This window comes from Heptranchias perlo, unplaced genomic scaffold (assembly GCF_035084215.1).
Source record: "Heptranchias perlo isolate sHepPer1 unplaced genomic scaffold, sHepPer1.hap1 HAP1_SCAFFOLD_65, whole genome shotgun sequence".
Lineage (NCBI taxonomy): Eukaryota > Metazoa > Chordata > Chondrichthyes > Hexanchiformes > Hexanchidae > Heptranchias > Heptranchias perlo.
Window position 1 is genome coordinate 1996649 of NW_027139677.1, and position 12801 is coordinate 2009449.

The 12801-nt window shown below is 45.2% G+C and overlaps 1 protein-coding gene across 1 annotated transcript; it reads right to left on the reverse strand.

The window, feature by feature from the left end:
• Nucleotides 1–10709: 10709 nt before the first annotated feature.
• On the reverse strand, nucleotides 10710–12147 carry LOC137318129 (probable G-protein coupled receptor 139). The gene is made up of 2 exons (XM_067981102.1): nucleotides 12078–12147; nucleotides 10710–11629 (listed from the first exon to the last, which is right to left on the reverse strand). Exons 1-2 carry the CDS (start codon nucleotides 12145–12147, stop codon nucleotides 10710–10712), a joined length of 990 nt encoding a protein of 329 aa, XP_067837203.1.
• Nucleotides 12148–12801: the final 654 nt, after the last annotated feature.

Consider the following 12801-nt stretch of genomic DNA (forward strand, 5'->3'; position numbering starts at 1 on the left):
CCAATATCGCTAGTCCTTCCCCCTTTACTGCTACAATGGCAGCATCCTCTTCTCCAGCGAAGACGGATCCGAATTGTTCATTTCGTTCCTCAGCCATGCCTTCTGCCACCACAAGATGATCGCCTTTTGTTTGTCCCTAATCGGCCCCACCCTTCCTTTGACTAGCCTTCACCATTTATATGTTTATAATGGACTATTGGTTTCCCTTTTTTTTAGCCGCTGATGTATTCTCATGCTCTCTCCTTTTTTGATCTTCTCTGTGCTTTCCATATTCAGCCTGGTTCTCAACTGCAATATTATCCTTACATTCGTCATAAGCCTCATTTCTCTGTTTCATTTTCGTCCCCATATTTTTCGTCATCCAGGAAGCTGTAGCTTTCGATAACCTTCCTTCCACCCACCCCATGCATCAACCCACTCCCCCGCCCCCACTACTGTAGAAATGTGCCTGCTCTGTACCCGAACTAACTCTTACATGATTGTTGATTTACTGTTCTGCCAATTTTTGATTCCAATCCACCTGGGGAAGGATCATTTTTAACTTACTGAAATTAACCTCCTAGAGTTAAGTATATTTACGCCTGATTGTTTCATGTCCTTTTCCCTAACTATTCTCAACCTAATTATATTATGATCAATGATCCCCAAATACTCCCCCACTGAAACATACTCCACCGGCTCCGCTTCATTACACAGAACTAGATCCAGCACCGTCCCCTTCCTGGTTGGGCTGTAAGCGCACTGTTCCAGTTCGTTCCCGAGGTGACCATGCTTCTTCGGTACTAGTGCTGTCCCTAGACTTCCACTAGAGTTGAGCATTCTCCTCCGGTACAAATGGCAAGCTACAATGACACTAGGGGTGACCTTGTTCCTCTGTTCTTTTGGTACCTCTGCACTTCCAGTAGAGGTGAGCGTGCTCCTCCAGTTCTAGTGGTAGCCTGTACTTACACAAGGTGTGACTTTGCTCCTCCTATATAAGTGGCAGCCTGCACTTACACTAGATGTGACTGTGCTCCTCCTGTACTAGTGGTAGCCTGCACTTACATTAGAGGTGACCTTGCTCCTCCGGTACTAGTGGTACAATACACTTACACTGGAGGTGTGTGTTCTCACCTGTTAGTAGTGATACCCTACAGTTATACTCGAGCTGACCTTTCTCCGGTTCTAGTGATAACCTAGACTTACAGGAGAGGTGTCCGTGCTCCTCCAGATCGAGTGATGCACTAAAGTTACTCTGAAGGTGACCGTGCTTCACCGATAATAGTGGTACCCTACATTATAGTAGAGGTGACAAATGCTCCTCCGGTACTAGTGGTATCCTGCACTTACACTGGAGGTGAATGTTCTGCTCTGGTACTATCTGTACTGTACACTTACGCTGGAGATGACCGTGTTGCTCTGGTATTAGTGCTACCCTGCACTTGCACCAGAGGTCACAAAGCTCCAACTGCGCAAGTGCTGATCCTATTCCTACAGTGCTCTTCGAGGCACTACACTTACTGCACTGCCGATGTCTCAACTCCTCTGGTACAGGCGATGAGTCCACGGTTGGAGAACTGCTGATATACCTAGTACTGGGCACTAGTGCTTACTTTTGCAGGACTGGACGAATAGCTACTGCTTTGACACCAGTGCTGACACTACATGTGCAGCACTCGTGGTATATGTACTGCTGGGGCCCCAGGGCTGACCCTACTTTTGCCGCACTGATGGTATACCTATTGCTGTGACACCAGTGCTCCGTCTACTTTTGCAGCACTGGTGATATACCTCGGCTGTGACAACCATGCTGCTCCTACATTTGTTGCACTAATGTTATACAATTGCTGGGACACCAGTGATCAATCTACTAGTGTCATACTAATATTATACCTGCTGCTGTGACACCAGTGATCACTCTACCAGTGTCGCATTAATGTTCTATATACGGCTGTGACACTAATGATCATTCTCCTCGTTGCAAATGCGATCGGATGTACAACGGGCGACCAACCAATTACTGCCATTGTGCGCCCGGCCGAAGTTGAATTTTAGAAAATTATCTTTCTTAAACGTCATTGTAATATTGAAAGTGTTCTTGAAATTACATAGAATTCACAGCACAAAAACAGGCCATTCGGCCCAAACAGTGTCTAAGGTCATTGAATGGTGGACCAGGCTCGAGGGGCTGTATGACCAACTCCTCTTCCGATACGAATAATAATATACAGTGTTTATTAATTATGCTCTTATTGATACCAATCATAACGTTTGACGTCCAGTAATTATAAACACAATCTCACACAGTCTTATACTCACCCCAGTTTCTGCATTTTACAGTCTGGGTTCCTCAGAACCGCAGACAGTAGTTTCACTCCTGAATCTCCCAGTTTATGATAATCCAGGTTCAGTTCAGTAACCGAGGATGCATCGCATCAGGACCGGGTGACTTTTTTTACTTTGAGTGCTGCCAATCTTTTAATTACCACCTCTTTATCTATTTTTATCATATCCAACTTTTCTACTACCTCCTCCTTTACTGCTGCAATGGCAGCATCCTCTTCTCCAGTGAAGACAGATGTGAAATATTCATTTCGTGCCTCAGCCACGCCCTCTGCCTCCACAAGAAGATCTCCTGTTTTGTTCCTAATCGGCCCCACGCCTCCTTTAACCCTTTTACTGTTTATGTGTTTATAAAAGAATTTTGGGTTCCTTTTATGTTAGCAGCTAATTTATTCTCATACTCTCTCTTTGCCCCTCTTATTCCCTTTACTGGAACTCCTCTGAACTTTCGATATTCAGCCTAGTTCTCGACCGTATTATGCACCTTACATGCATCATAAGCCTCCTTTTTCTGTTTCATTTTAATGTCTGTATCTTTCGTCAACTAGGGAGCGCTATCTTTGGATGCCCTTCCTTTGCCCTTCGTAAGAATGTTGTCTACTCATTGCCAGAATCAACCCCTCTTTGAAGGCCTCCCACTGTTCAATTACTGTTTTGCCGACCAATCTTTGATTCCAATTCACCTGGGCAAGATCCCTTTTTAACTCACTGAAATTTGCCCTGCTCAAGTTTTAGATTTAATTGTTCCTTATCCTTTTCTATTACTATTCTAAACCTAATGAGATTATGATCACTGTTCCCCAAATGCTCTCCCACTGAAGCATGCTCCACCTGGCCCACTTCGTTTCCCCAGAACTAGATCCAGCGCTGTTTCCTTCCTCGTTAGGCTGGAAACAAACTGTTACCGAATATGATCTTGAACACATTTTAAGAATTCCTCCCCCTTTTTGCCTTTTACACTGTTACTGTCCCAGTCAATATTAGGATACGTGAAGTCCCCCATTATCATTGCTCTATATTTCTTGCATTTTTCTGTAATTTGCCTGTAAATGTTCTCCTCTATTTCCTCCCCACTATTTGGTGGCCTATAGAATAAACCCCGATGTGTAATAGCTCCTCTATTATTTGTCAATTCTAAGCAAATGGATTCTGTCTTTGACCCCTCAACTACATTATTCCTACCCGGAGATATAAAGGTTTCTTTGATCAATACTGCCATCCCCATCCTTGCTTTCCTTCCCTATCTTTCTTGAATACCTTGTAGCCAGGAATATTAAGTACCCAATCCTCCCCTTCTTTGAGCTAGCTCTCTGTTTTTGCCACTACACTATAGTATGTGGCGACTTGAGCCTGCAGCTCACTAACCTTATTTACCACGCGATGTGTATTTACACACATGCACTTCAATCTCATCTTAGACTGCCTCGCAATTTCCCCCTGCCTGATCCCTCCTATTTCTGAACTAATCTTTACTCTAACGCTACTTGTTCCTCCCAATCCTCTGTGCAACTTGCTTCTCCTTTTTAAAGTTTCATCCCGGAGTCCATCCTCCTGCCAAATTAGTTTAAACCCTCCCCCACAGCACCAGTTAACCTCCCCGCCAGGAGATTGGTCCCAGCTCTGTTGAGGTGCAACCCGTTCATCTTGAACAGATCCCTCCTTCCCCAGAACAGATCCCAATGCCCTAGGAATCTGAATCCGTCCCTCCTGCACAATTTCTCCAGCCGCTCATTAACCTCTCTTAACCTAATATTCCTAAACTCACTAGCCCGTGGCACTGGGAGTAATCCAGAGATTACTACATTTGAGGTCTCGTTTTTTGCTTCCTCCCTTGCTCCTGAAACTCTGACTGCAGGACCTCGACCCTTTTCCTTCCATATCATTGGTTCCCACAGGAACCACAACTTCTGGCTGTTAAACTTGCCGCCTCAAAATGTTCTGCACCCACTTGGTGATACCTTTCATCCTGGCATCAGGGAGGCAACACACCACGCGGGAATCACGTCAGCGGTTGTAGAAACGCCTGTCTATCTCCCTGACTATCAAATTCGCTAAGAACTGCATCTATAGCGTGGTCTATCCAAGATTCTTTACAAGTTTCACATAATTTTCCTGCTTTTCAATTGTATTCCTCTCGAAAAGAACCCCAGAGCTTTATTTGAATTTCATAGTCTGAGTTTTCTCTGTTTTCTGATTTGTAGCCAGCTTGCTACCGTTCTGCTACTTGCCCCCTGAATCCGCATGCTCCGACTTAAATCCTGAGTGTACTAAGGGGTACTTTATCGAAGCATTTTTGAAAATACAGGTGTATTTTATCCACTGGATTACCCCACATACTCTTTCTGTTACTTCTTCAAAAAATTCAATTAGGTTGGTAAAGTACGACCTTCCCTTTTGAAATCCGTGCTGATTATCCTTCATTATATCTTCGGTTTCCAGATGTTTTTCTATTACATTTACCGACGTGAAGGTCACTGGTCTGTAATTCCCTGGATTGCTTCTATTTCCGTTTCTAAATCTGAATAACATCAGCTGATCTCCAGCCATCTCGCACTATTCCCTTTTCTGCTGTCTCTTCTCTAGATTCTTTTATTATGCATGGATACAATCCACCCAGACCCGACGTTTTATCCTCTCTCAGTTTGTTTATTTTATCAACGATCTCCCCCATTCCTGCATTGGTGCCAAAGTCCCACGACATGGAATCCCTCTTTCCCAGACCACTCTTTCAACCACGCATTCACCGTTCTAATCTCGATATCCCCATGCCAATTGGCGCATCTCTCGGGTAGTAGTCCTGAGATTACCACCCTTGGGGTCCTACGTTTCTGATATTCCCTCCTGATGCTCCCTTAGCAGGACCGCCTCCTTGTTCTTCCCTCTTTCATTGGTCCCGATATGGGACACAAAAACTGAATCTTCCCCCTCCCTTTCTTAGTTTCTCACCAGTTCCATCAAGATATCATTTACCCTTGCATCGGGTAGGCGACCCCCCTCGACTCTGGGTGGTGGCAGTAGAGCGTGCAATCTAACCCCCTACGCATCGAATGTCCTATGACCACAACCTTTCTTTTCTGCTCCTCCTCCCTCCACCCACCACCCCCCGCCCCTACACCCCACCCCCACCCGTCCCCTTGGACTGCCTCCTACACCACGGTGCCTTGTTTGGGATTCTGGTCATTCTCCCTGCAGCCTTTATCCTTATTCTCACAGGTAGCAATTACATCGTGCCTGTTGGATAGCGCACGTTTCTGTCGTACTTCCTTCTCTACCAACCCTAAGCCCCCACCCCATACCTGCTGATTGACAGTCACACTCTCCCCTTCATACACCTTGTTTTTACTATCAGGTGTGACTGTACTTTGGAGTAAACTATCCAGATATTCCTTCCCCTCCCCTATATGACTCTCACTAGCACTGCAGCTCAATGACTCTGAGCCATAGTTTCTCAAGGCAGAGGGGTTACCCACAGGTGTGGACAACCGGCTCAGTCTCGCTGTCTACAAATTCCCACATACTGCAGTCCCGACACACTACCTGTGCTATCGGTTCATACTGCAGTCCCCACACACTGCCTGTACTATCAGTTCGGACTGCAGTCCCCACACACTGCCTGTACTATCAGTTCGGACTGCAGTCCCCACACATTGTCTGTGCTATCAGTTCATACTGCAGTCCCCACACACTGCCTGTACTATCAGTTCGGACTGCAGTCCCCACACATTGCTTGTGCTATCAGTTCATACTGCATTCCCCACACACTGCCTCTACTATCAGTTCATACTGCAGTCAACACACACTGCCTGTACTATCAGTTCGGACTGCAGTCCCCACACATTGCTTGTGCTATCAGTTCATACTGCAGTCCCGACACACTACCTGTGCTATCAGTTCATACTGAAGTCCCCACACACTGCCTGTGCTATCGGTTCATACTGCAGTCCCCACACAGTGCCTGTGCTATCAGTTCGTACTGCAGTCCCCACATATTGCTTGTGCTATCTGTTCATACTGCAGTCCCCACACACTGCCTGTGCTTTCAGTTCATTCTGCAGTCCCGACACACTACCTGTGCTATCAGTTCATACTGAAGTCCCCACACACTGCCTGTGCTATCGGTTCATACTGCAGTCCCCACACAGTGCCTGTGCTATCAGTTCGTACTGCAGTCCCCACATATTGCTTGTGCTATCTGTTCATACTGCAGTCCCCACACACTGCCTGTGCTTTCAGTTCATTCTGCAGTCTCGACACACTACCTGTGCTATCAGTTCATACTGAAGTCCCCACACACTGCCTGTGCTATCGGTTCATACTGCAGTTCCCATACAGTGCCTGTGCTATCAGTTCGTACTGCAGTCCCCACATATTGCTTGTGCTATCTGTTCATACTGCAGTCCCCACACACTGCCTGTGCTTTCAGTTCATTCTGCAGTCTCGACACACTACCTGTGCTATCAGTTCATACTGCAGTCCCCACATATTGCTTGTGCTATCTGTTCATACTGCAGTCCCCACACACTGCCTGTGCTTTCAGTTCATTCTGCAGTCCCGACACACTACCTGTGCTATCAGTTCATACTGAAGTCCCCACACACTGCCTGTGCTATCGGTTCATACTGCAGTCCCCACACAGTGCCTGTGCTATCAGTTCGTACTGCAGTCCCCACATATTGCTTGTGCTATCTGTTCATACTGCAGTCCCCACACACTGCCTGTGCTTTCAGTTCATTCTGCAGTCTCGACACACTACCTGTGCTATCAGTTCATACTGCAGTCCCCACATATTGCTTGTGCTATCTGTTCATACTGCAGTCCCCACACACTGCCTGTGCTTTCAGTTCATTCTGCAGTCCCGACACACTACCTGTGCTATCAGTTCATACTGAAGTCCCCACACACTGCCTGTGCTATCGGTTCATACTGCAGTCCCCACACAGTGCCTGTGCTATCAGTTCGTACTGCAGTCCCCACATATTGCTTGTGCTATCTGTTCATACTGCAGTCCCCACACACTGCCTGTGCTTTCAGTTCATTCTGCAGTCTCGACACACTACCTGTGCTATCAGTTCATACTGAAGTCCCCACACACTGCCTGTGCTATCGGTTCATACTGCAGTCCCCACACAGTGCCTGTGCTATCAGTTCGTACTGCAGTCCCCACATATTGCTTGTGCTATCTGTTCATACTGCAGTCCCCACACACTGCCTGTGCTTTCAGTTCATTCTGCAGTCTCGACACACTACCTGTGCTATCAGTTCATACTGAAGTCCCCACACACTGCCTGTGCTATCGGTTCATACTGCAGTCCCCATACAGTGCCTGTGCTATCAGTTCGTACTGCAGTCCCCACATATTGCTTGTGCTATCAGTTCATACTGCAGTCCCCACACACTGCCTGTGCTATCAGATCATACTGCAGTCCTCACACACTGCCTGTGCTATCAGTTCATACTGCAGTCCCCACACACTGCCTGTGCTATCAGTCCATACTTAATCGAAACATTTACTGAGCTTTCCTCTGTTGATCAATGGATCGTTAACACTGTTGAAAGTTAATGGCCAATGTTATGAGAATTTTATATCTTAATAAATGGACACAAATTTGAAAAATACAGAAAATAAATAATCCTAAGAAATGTTATCACTTCATCTCTATTGATGGAATTGTGACGATAATCGCTAGGAACATGAGAAGATTTTCCACTTTGCGGGGTTGCGGTATGTCATTAACTTTCGCAACCCTAGCCTGTGACATTGGGCAGCTGAATATCGACACTCCAAGATATTCCCGTAACTCCGCTGTCTGGGCCTTAAGTGTGCAGCCGCTGCCTGGGGTCGTCAGTGATGCGGCTAATGGAAATGGTTAACAGAAAGGAACTTTTCAACTGCGAAATAAATGCTGGAAATCCCCGCGTTTGTAGAACGTTTTCCTTCATTTCTCCCAGTCTCCCTCTTTCTCTCTGCATTTCCGAGACTAACGTCGATTCTGATTCATGCTTCTGCAGATTGAAATGGAACAAGCGATAAATAGTCTCAGCACAGTCACAATTTTAACAGAAAAGGTAGACGATGGAATGATGCATTTTTAAAAGCTGGGGAGAGGATCTGTGAATGTTTATTATTAACTCTGTGGTGATCTTTTTCTCCTCTCCTGTGAAAAATAAGCGAAATAATATACCACAGCTTAAGTGAATGAGCAAAAATTGTTACCCTGTCTCTGATCTCTCAATACCTGGGCAGCTGCTCATTCCCAGTCACTGACATGCTGCACACGTGTAGAGCTTTTACAACCCGCACCTTTAAAAAGCATGAGATGAAATTATCTGTGGAGCCTTTTTCAGAGACCTGGTGTTCTGACCCTTCCCAGTGCTCCTGTCAGGTGGAAGGAAAGGTGAAGCGAGTGTAATTTCCTTTCACAGTCATCAGGGGGCGCTGTATATCTGGTGAGCTGCGGCTTCGCATTGCTGAGTCGATGAGACTCAGCCTGATTTTACCGTTAGGTTTTTGCCCCGTAATAAACCAAATATACATTGGGCCGGATTTTGCTGTGAATGACGCCAGCCTTTCGTTCGACTTGCTCTTAGTTAAAGGCTTTATCTGGGGTTTTGACGGCAAGTTGCTGTCAACGGGGCAGCCAAATGGCGTGGCCCCCTCTAATGGACATCTTGGAGCTTTGTGAACAGCGCAAGCAACTGCGTATCTCCATAATCAATCAGATTGAAGAATCGTTGATGATGAGCAGAACAGAGTCTCGACCAGGAAGTGTCAGTTGGAATAATGAATTCAATATCAAATTAGGTGCAGTGAGTGAAGTAAAGAGAGGGATAGAAAAAGTTTTAGAAAAATGATTCAAAATACTTTTTAAATGTCCGACAATAATTAGAAGCTGAAGGAAAGAGACTCCATACTTGTAAATTAAATTTTCATGGCCAGAGAGGTTGTTTGGCAGTCATTAAGACTTACCACGCTGTTAAAAAAAGAACTTACACTGGAATGGACAAGCCCGAACGTTTTGTGACGAGTTTAGTCCCTATCTATGAGGTAAGTATCGGAATTTCACGCTGTTTATCTGTCCAGTCGATGGAATGCATCTCGCTAAAATTATAAACCGGCTGACCAAAATAAAACACATGTATGTCAATAAATTTTAAAGGAAATTTGAAACAACACAGCAATCAATATTTGCGGTGCCCATCAATCACAGAGTTTGTAAAGATCGAACAAAGCGCTGTCTGTGTGCCATGTGCAACCGGGTGTACTGAATAGAACAATGGAAGCAGTCAGAGACATCTCCTCCGATGATCTCACACATGCTGCAGTGTGAGCGGTGGATTTGACCAGTCCCAGGGGCAGCCTCTCCTCGACATCTTCCAATCTGTAACCCCTATACTGCAGGAGAAATTCGGAAACAGTTTCATCCGAGGCACAAAAACTGGCGGGAGGACAAAGTTTTAGTTAATTGCCTCAGGTCGCCATCTGATGCCTTTGCACCGAGCAACGCTCTCAAACCCCGGTCTGCAGTGTTACCGGACTGAACTCCGATGCTCAGCCTTGGTAAAAGCGGAGGGGGCATTAGATGCTACTGTCTCTGCACCAACACACACAGTGGATTAATCCTTCTCAATATCTGAAAGTATTGATTGCCTCAAATGTCCTGATTGTTATAAATTCCTACTTCTCACGTTACTTTATCATTTTTACTGGGTCGTTGATTAAGATTAATAGCATTCAGGATCCCTGTGTTACATTTAATAACAACAAATAAAAATGTTATGTTTAATGTTGCCAGACAGACTTCAAGTATTTCTAATTAATCGAGATCTCAGAAAAAACCAGGTAAAACAAGGCAACAACTGTTAACATTCAAAAATGCTGAAACCTCGCCAGACTGCGAGCGAGACAGCGGCTCCTCTCCTTATTCCCTGGAGAGGGGATGAGACGGTCGGTGCAGCTGACATCAGTCCGAGAAATATTTTCATCAGACTTCCCGGAAAAAGTAAATTCTCCGGGAGTTCGAAACGACCGCATCTTTACCGAAAACTGGTGGATTTTCCTGTCAATTACACGGCAGAATTTAATTACCGTCCTCGCACAGTGATATTAAACTCGGTGATCAAACATTCTATTCCACTATTAAAGTTCACTTCATCACTGAGACGTTTCATACTTAACGGCGGATGTCCTTATATTTTAGGAATCACTCGGCCAATGAACTTTAGAAACGCTCTGTCAAAGCTAGCATGAAATGGAATTGAAATCACATCTGTAATCGCGGACCAGTGGGTTTTTATAAGAACCATGTTTATGTAGCGGTAAGGAGAGGGAACCTCAGTCTAAACTGGAATAGGGGCTGAAAGTAAAATCTTGTATCACGATGGGAGCTCTAGTTCGCATTTCTTTCATTTTTAACCAATCTTAGAATCAGTGTCCAGGGAGATTTCAGCAGCTTCTTCAGCTCTTCTCTGAATTTCCTCTGGGTAGCTGCATAAATACACGTGTTTGGACAACAACTCAAATACTTCAGCATCGCTCCGGTTTCTGCGGCGATATATGTTGGGTTTGTGCGGTCCCCTCGGTAATAATTGGTGTTTGTCAGTCTGGTAGTTACAAAACTCACAGAAGTTGTCAGCCATAACAGTATAAAACTGCCCGATATAGTGAACAGTAAAATGATGGATTTCCTTCGGTTCCCTATTTCTGGATCACTCTGATTCTCACTGCTGTGATCCCGGAGTCTCCTGCGGGTTCTATTCGCCATTGCAATCCGTCTGATGGTCAAAGAATTAAACAAGGCAATTAAAGTAAAAGGAAGCCAAATGAGCGAGATGCCGTGAAACCAGCCGTACGGTATTGCTGGAGGTGAGGAGAGAAAAGCCTCACTGGACCGGCAGCCCCACTGAACTTTGTTAATTATTTGTTCATATGAATATACAAACAAAATGGGGATGTCCTTTAAAAAAATAAGGACAGAGACCGTTGTTATAACCGCGGACGCAGTTCTCTCGGTGCAATAATTGGTTTTAAACTTCCGGCAGCAGAGAGCTACAAAACGGTCAAATGTGAAAGAGACGGTGAACCAAACAGACAAATCGAGGGTGACAGTGGCCATGTATAAAATGAACCTACACACGGGAGTGTGGGAGAGGAATGAAAGTGGGAAGTGATAACTGAAAATATAATACACGATTATATTGATGATCATGACCAGGAGATCCGCTGTTGCCATGGCCACCATGTAGACAGAGATACAATTCGAAAGGCCGCAGTTTCCTCTTGAGCGAATCACAATTGTCATCAAGTTCGCTGTAAGAAAGAGAGAGGAGAGAAATAATATTCCAGTGTCTGATTGCAAATATATTTGCAGATGCCTGTTGAAAGCATTTTGTTCCATTCAGTGTGATTATCAACACGGAGCAGTGTGAGAGCAGGATTAATATTCGAGTCACTACTTGGGAAAGCGACCCACACAGTGTAATGAGCTGCTGCAGCGCTCACTCTGCACGGGGTGAAGAAACGGTCCGTAATTCCGCTAAAACGCTTGTGTTGGAGCTTCAAAGAATATTGTAACATCAGTGAAATGATCAGATGAAGGGGAACGCAGAAATTGCAGACCCATGGTTCACGAGTTGGTTCCGGTAACGACTGACTGTGTAATGCTGACATCTGGGAAATACGTTACCTTATCCAACATGCGGTAAGAACAGTGATACAATTAACAGCGATTAACAACTAACAGGTTAAAATACCTCACCTGGGACACCGACGGCTGCGAGAATCGGGTAGTAAATCTCTTTTATCAGCAGTGTAGTTATTTGCCCCATTTTCTGTGAGAATGGATGAATTCTGTCGGAGCTGAATGTCTCTGACTAGTGCCTGGCTGAGACGGGAGAAGGGATCACTATATTTATACCCATATCAATTCAGCAGGGAGTCAATCAGGTTACATCATAATTAACATTACTCACAGTCAAATAGACTAAGGGAAGTTCTTTTTTGGTCTGAGACATCGAATTCAGAGAAATAGTTGGAATTATTAGTGGACAGTTTAAAAAATCACACATTTAAAACATTCTTTACAAATGGAAAGTGGAATCTCCCAGTACTCGTCCTGACCCTATAACTACAGGACTGGTGGAGGCAGCTACATTTGAAGTAATCGCCCTGACCTTGCCTTAGACTCACTCCCGGTGACCCAACTCCACCAGCAACAGGTGCGGAACCTAATCCTGCAATACTGGTGATGACCTCAGTCTTGCAGCATTAAACCTGATCACTCTTCTCCGGTACTAGTGGTGCCCCTACACTTAGAATAGATGTGACCGTGCTCCTCCTGTACTAGTGGTGCCCCTACACTTAGAATAGAGGTGACCGTGCTCCTCCTGTACTAGTGGGTCCCCTACACTTACAATAGAGGTGACCGTGCTCCTCCTGTACTAGTGGTGCCCCTACACTTACGATAGAGGTGACCGTGCTCC

What these genes read in the sequence shown, in the direction of transcription:
- LOC137318129 (XM_067981102.1), bottom strand. Translation starts at nt 12,147, where the DNA reads ATGGGGCAAATAACTACACTGCTGATAAAAGAGATTTACTACCCGATT. An exon ending in CGCAGCCGTCGGTGTCCCAG is followed by an intron (nt 11,630 to 12,077) that starts GTGAGGTATTTT and finishes TCTTTCTTACAG; the next exon opens with CGAACTTGATGACAATTGTG.